The sequence below is a fragment of the Crocuta crocuta genome, unplaced genomic scaffold (assembly GCF_008692635.1).
Source record: "Crocuta crocuta isolate KB4526 unplaced genomic scaffold, BGI_CrCroc_1.0 scaffold224, whole genome shotgun sequence".
NCBI classification, from domain to species: Eukaryota; Metazoa; Chordata; class Mammalia; order Carnivora; family Hyaenidae; genus Crocuta; species Crocuta crocuta.
In genome coordinates, this window is record NW_027529545.1 from 305,360 (window position 1) to 311,984 (window position 6,625).

Below are 6,625 nucleotides of genomic sequence, written 5' to 3' on the forward strand. Positions count from 1 at the left end.
CCCCCCCCCCCCCGCCCCCCCCAGGATCTTAGAAGGAAAGGCGGGCAGGGGACACTGTGTCTGCTTTCCCTGAACCTGCTAGGTGTCCCCCGCCCCCCGGGACATGGACGGGCTGCCTTCTCAGAAGAGCCCAGCTGCTCTCATTTGATACATTCACGGTCACAGATTGGCCCCTTATCGTTCACTTCATCACTTGAACTGCTCCCCAAAGGGGCTGGACGTTCAAACACTTGATTACAGTCAAATAGGACATTTCGCGCCATTAGCCGCCTCTGCCGGGTCTGATGTTGTTTCCTGCTGGACGTTCAGCCTTTTCTTCCGTAGCGATGACTACTGTCGCAGGCCGAGGCGCAATTTATGCCCGTGGCCGAGGCAGCTGCTGAGTCCCAGGTCCCCGGAGGCATCGTGAGCATCCTGACTTGGAGGTGCTGCAGTTACAGAGCTTTGAGAGGAGGCCGTGCGACCGCTCCGGGGTGGAGGCGAGGCAGCGGAACCAGGCTTCCAAGACACGGGAGGGGTGCGTGTGTGACCTAGAATTCCTGTCGCTCTGCAAACACGAGCAAGTCCTACCTTTACAAAGCAGCATTGCCTTAATCACCACCTTGCGGAGCGTCTGTTTGGGACCCGGAGAGAGCTCACCGGGTGTCTCAGCAGTAACGCAGCCAAGGACTTTGTCATCTGCTGGGGAACGTGGACACCCTCCAGTTGAGGTGGTATTACCCAGGTGTTCTGGAGGGGGGTGTCCTGAGCCAGGCTTTCAAGTAGAAAACGTCCAAGGATGGGACGCCCGGGTGGCCTAGTCGGTGAAGCGTCCGACTTCGGCTCAGGTCATGACCTCCCGTCTTGTGAGATCGAACCCCACGTCAGGCTCTGTGCTGACAGCTCGGAGCCCGGAGCCTGCTTCCAATTCTGTGTCTCCCTCTCTCTCTCGGCTCCTCCCCCCTTTGCGCTCTGTGTCTGTCTGTCTCTCAAAAATGAATAAATGTTAAAAATAATTAAAAAAAAAAAGAAAACGTCCGAGGACGTAAGAGCAGGGTCGGTTGAGGGGTGGTCTACTACTTGGCGATCGCCAGCAGCAGAGCCCTCCCCGCCCGCCGCGGACGAACGAGCGCCCCGTGGGTGCCCTGTCTCTGCGGACGCGACTGCTCACACCCCTCCCCTTTCTCTTCCGACCACACCTCTGCAAGTGGCCATTGTAGGCATAAGCTGCTCGCCTTGTCACTGTTCCTTTTTGATTTTAAGTGCAACGGAAGAGCGGGTCGGGACTGAACTGTATCCCCCCCAGATTATATGTTGAGGCCTAGCCGCCAGCGGGACTGTTTGGAGATGGAGCCCTTAGAGAGGGAAGGTTAAGTGAGGTCGCGAGGCCGGAGCCCTGATCTGGTAAGACAGGCGTCCTTTGAAGTAGAGGACTACACAGCGGGGCTGAGGACGCGGCTGCCTGTGAGCCCGGGAGGGAGGCTCCGGACACCCCAAACCTGCCGCCACCTTGACCTGGGCCCTCCGGCCTCAGGCGCCGCGAGAACAGTCCTCTCTGTCGTCCAGCCACCTGATCTGCGGGGCGCCGTTGTTACGCGGCCTGAGCTCGGTCAGCCGGGCTGGACAGCATCGTGTTTTATGGGACATCTTCAGTTGTACTGCAGTCTGACCCATTCTAGAAATGTATTTGAAGTAATAGATGAGCTCCGTTGAAGCCAAGGAGCTCTGAACAGCTGGGGCGGAAAGCCATTCCGGGCTTTCTGCTTCTTCACCAGCGCCCTCTCCCTTCAGGCAGCCACGTTCTCCCACAAGGCTGCGTTTGCCTTAATTCGTGGGCTATTTTTCATGAGCAGTTTTGGGGTCACAGAAGCACTGCGCCTAAAGGACCCAGTTCTCACATAGCCCTTCTTGTCACCCCACTTTCCCTTATTAAGGTCTTGCATTTGTTACGTTTGTTTGTTGCCTCCGATGACCTGATACTGATGCGTGAACTAAGGGCCGAGGTTTACATGAGGGCTCACCGCTCCATGGGCTCTGACAACTCTGACAAATGGAGACTGACGTGTATCTGCGTCGTGCAGAGTCGTGTCACTGCCCCGAAAGTCCTGTGTTCCGCCTCTTCGTCCCTCCCCCTTCCCTCTAACCCCTGGCAAGTGCTGATCTCTTTACCGTCTCCGTAGTCTTGCCTTCCCCAGAAGGTCACCGAGTTGGAATCGTACAGTCTGTCTTTGCAGACTGGCTTCTTTCACTGAGTGATGTGCATTTAAAGTTCCTCCATGGCTTTTCACGGCTCGGCAGCTCATTTCTTGTCAGCACTCACTAATACCCCGTTGTCAGGATGGACCGCGGCTTATGTATCCGTTCACCTTCCGAAGGCCATCTTGGTTGCTTCCAAGGTTTCACAGTTATGAATCAAGCATACGTCTCTTTTTGTTGTTGTTAAATTTTTGTTAATTTTTTTTTTATTGTTTTATTTATTTGAGAGAGAGAGACAGCGTGAGCAGGGGGGGGTCAGAGAGAGAGGGAGACACAGAATCTNAGAGAGAGAGACAGCGTGAGCAGGGGAGGGTCAGAGAGAGAGGGAGACACAGAATCTGAAACAGGCTCCAGGCTCTGAGCTGTCAGCACAGAGCCCGACGTGGGGCTCGAACCCACGAACCGTGAGATCATGACCTGAGCTGAAGTTGGACACTCAACCGACTGAGCCACTCAGGCGCCCTAAGGAAAATCTTTTATGTAACCATTAAACCATAATTGTACAAGAATAACAGTAACTTAGTGTATCTGTCCTTCAATATCTAATTGATACCAAATTTCAACCCAGAATTCCTTCAAGCTTCACACATTGCATTTGGTTCATTTTCCCCTTTAGCCTTTAGTCTGGAACAGTCTCTTGGGCTTTTTTTGTTTGTTATTTATGATACAGATTTTTTTTTTTTTTTTTGAAGAATCCAAATCAGTAGTCTCACGTTCTGAATCTCTTTGATTGCTTCCTCGTGGTTTGATTTGGTTTAAGTAGTTTCTGGCGATAGGCCAATGGAGATGATGTCGTAACGTCAGCTTTTCCAACTTTGTTGGTGATAAGCTGTGCCTCTTAGATGAGGCAGCAGTGGCTGGAGCCCTCCGTTATAAAGGGACATTTTTCTCTGTGTACGTAATCTGTGGAGGGATATCTTCAGGAATGTTTTGTTTTCCAGCAACCATTTGCCAAGTGGTTTTGGAGTCCATTGGTAATTATCGACTAAACTAGTGATTACAGTGGGGATGCACAGTGTTGGTTTGCTAATTCTGTCTTGCTTTGTACATTTCCCCCCATTTTTTGGCTTGTCATGACAGAGTCACGACGCTTTCAGTGTTTTGACATCTGTGTTGTCATTATTTTTACCTAGGGTGCTTTTAAAGTCCCCTTTGTGGGGCACCTGGGAGGCTCAGTCGGTTGAGTATCTGGCTCTCGATTTCAGCACAGGTCATGATCTCATGGTTTGTGAGTTCAGGCCCTGCATTGGGCTCTGTGCTGACAGCGTGGAGCCTGCTTAGGATTCTCTCTCCCTCTCTGCCCTTCCCCTGCTTATGCCCCTCCCTCTCTCTCTCTCTCTCTCTCAAAATACATAAACTTTAGAAAAAGTCCCCCTTTGCTATTTTCTTCTCTCCTGAAGATGTTCCTGTGCGATGGAGGGGAACAGGTGGTACCTGCCCTCTCCCCACCGTACCCCCATGCCCGGGTGATAGATGGGCGAGCTAATGCAGGAAAACAATCGCTTTGTCGAGGTTGCTTAAGATCCAGTGTGGTCAGAATTCTGGGCTGACGGTTTCACTAACTAGCATCCATTTCACCAGATGTAACGTAGTTGAATCGTGCTCTGAATACTGGCATTTCCCTTTTCATATTCAGTTCTCTTTTTCAAGGGAGGAGCTTGGCTGTTTTGGCTTTAATTAAATAAATGACAGTGTATTACAATTGTGTTTTCTGGTTTGGGGGCATATCATCACTTTACATACATACAGAGTAGAAATCTTTGATGTCACTAGCTGCAGTATTCCAATGTCAGCCCCACATTGTGTCCTCTCCGTTCTTTTTTTCTTGGGCACGCTGGGGACAGGCTGAGCAGCTGCTTGCTAACTCATTTGGCAGTGGGACTTTCTTTCTCCAAAGAGACTGCACATCTTCTCCTTTCAAATCTTTTACTTTGCCAAGGGGGCATGATTTGTTCCGGCGGGTGGTCGTTTAAGTATCTAATAAAATCAAGATTGAGGCAAGGGCTGCTGTGAAGGGTTGTCCGAGCGTGCACTGCACAGTCCGTGGTGCCATTTACATTGCAGCGTTTGTGACCAGTGCTCCTTGGAGTCACGCAGGGTAAGGTCTCAGGTAGCCTTATGCAAGGCACCCTGGGAAGTAGCCTTGATTTTATGTTATTAATTTTTAAAATATTTATTTTTGAGAGAGACAGACCATGAGCAGGGGAGGGGCAGAGAGAGAGGGACACACAGAATCCAAAGCATGCTCCAGGCTCTGAGCTATCAGCACAGAGCCCGATGCGGGGCTCAAACCCACACACTGTAAGATCATGAGCTGAGCCGAAGTCGGACACTTAACCGACTGAGCCACCCAGGCGCCCCTGGCCTTGTTTTTCTTAAGTTGAAAGCAGTGGAATTTGGGAAGTGGAAGTAACTCACATATACGGTCAGAGATATGAACGTCCAACTTCATCCGTCCAGTAAGGTAGATTTAAAATGGAATGAGCTGCTATCTTCTATTTCACATACCTTATACTTGGGATTTCCGTGTGGTGTGGTCACGTTTCGACAACGGCTTTCACGAGCCCTTTTTCAATTGATTATAGTCTTGAAATTTAGGAGACCATGTTAGTCATCGTGGGTTTATTGCTGTAATTGACAAGCTGGCCATCCCAGTGGCCTAACACGATAGATTAATTTTTCCCCTCTGTCGCATCCGGTGTGAGTTTCAGCAGGCGTGGGCTCTGCACTGTACAGTTGGTCGTTCGGGGACCCGGGTCTTTGAATCCGGGGGCTTTCAAGTCAGTCCTCTGTGACCTCCAACCCTTCCCCTGGTTCCTCTGCCTCTGGTTGGCAGTTGAAGAGAGAGAGAGTGTCAGGAAACGTGTAGGTGGCCTGGGAGGGGCGCTTCTCCTTTCTACCTACATGCCGTTGGCCAGAGCTCACTCAGTTGTCCGCACCCAACTGACGGGAAGCTGGGAAGGGTCTCTGTGTGTCCAGGTGACAGGGTCCCTGGGGTTTAGGACATGCGTGAGTCAGTATGGTAAAGCTGACCTCTTCTCTGTTTCGTTTCTTCTCCAGGAGACTTCTTGGCATCATCACGAAAAAGGATGTTTTGAGACATATGGCCCAGATGGCAAACCAGGACCCTGAATCCATCATGTTTAATTAGAAACAAGGTGGCATCTATTTTGAGAGAAACACAACTGTGTCATTTTAAAAGAAATAAACAAATGCTATGTTATTATCCTAATGAACGATTATACGCCGGGGGCAGTGGAAACAAAAGCTTTGTTTGAAAGGAAGGAGGATAAGACCTTTTTTTAAAAAAAAAAGACANACGATGTGGTTTGTACAAGAACGTGGAACACAAATGCCGCGTCAGGAAACGTTTGGCGCTTCTGTTTAAATTTGATGTTTGTGAAGCTTCGAGCCCAAAAAGCAAAGGGGTCATGGCCTGTCAGCGTCTTTATTTATTGGTTCCCGGAGTTTTGCTGCTATTTTACTGAATCGGATTAAAGGTATTTGCACTTATTGTGTCGGAAGAGCAAAGGCAGTTCAATTTGAACCGAGTGAAAGCTGCAAGGAGCCGGGGGGCTCACTCCGGACCGCCCCGGGGTCCTGCTCCCGTCCTCAGCCGAGCGCTTGGCTTATCCATCAGGTTCTGAGCCAACAGCCGGGGGCTCCTGCTCTGGTGACTGTGAAGAAATCATTTCTCGGTGCAAGACCGGCCTCTCGGGACCGCGCAGTGGCCTGCTCGAGTGTTCGGTGCCGCACGTCTTTCCTCCCGTACAAAGGGACCCGCCCCGAGTTTGAGGGTATACGCACCTGCTCATTGTTTCGCATCCCTGTTGCATGTGCCTCACTTGTTTATTGCTGTTGCCTGTGCATTCTTTAATATTGATCAGTCCAGCACTTTCCGTGGGCCACGTCCTGTATGCTGCCGGCTTGCCGTAAGCGTGCTTTCATTTCCAGAGGGCGTACGTGAGAGGCCAAGCAGGCTACCCAGTGTTACTACTTATTTTTCCTCTCAGATCTTATTAAATATGGCTGCGGAGAGGGTGAGGCGTACGCAGTCTCAGTGGGAACTCCTCCAAATGGATTGCCAGAGAAAGACTAAATTGATTCTAAATCTGTTCCATTATCTTCTCTGTAGGATGCAAAACGTCCGGCTTTAATGTCTGAGCGTGCACTTTCACGCTCGCCGTCCGAGCGCAGAAGGGCAGAGGTAAATTGGAGGCAGCCGGTTTGAGCCCTGGGCATCTTTGTATTGAACTTGGCGGCGCATTTATCCCTTTAGTCAGGACTTCGCCCTTTCCTGTGAGAAGGAGCCAAGCTGCGGTTCCGGTCCGCTGTGGCCCCGGTGTGAGTCCCCACGCGCCCTTTCACGCGTGTCTCTGCTCCTCCCTTC

The 6,625-nt window shown here is 50.8% G+C and overlaps 1 protein-coding gene across 1 annotated transcript in view; it reads left to right on the top strand.

The window, feature by feature from the left end:
- Positions 1-5,461, top strand: part of CLCN4 (chloride voltage-gated channel 4) — a 35,644-nt gene extending 30,183 nt beyond the window's left edge. The window contains exon 11 of the mRNA XM_077761393.1: positions 5,296-5,461. Within this exon, the coding sequence (XP_077617519.1) occupies positions 5,296-5,386 (91 nt within the window). The 3' untranslated portion in view covers positions 5,387-5,461. The remainder of the gene's footprint in view (positions 1-5,295) is intronic.
- The last annotated feature ends 1,164 nt before the right edge of the window (positions 5,462-6,625 follow it).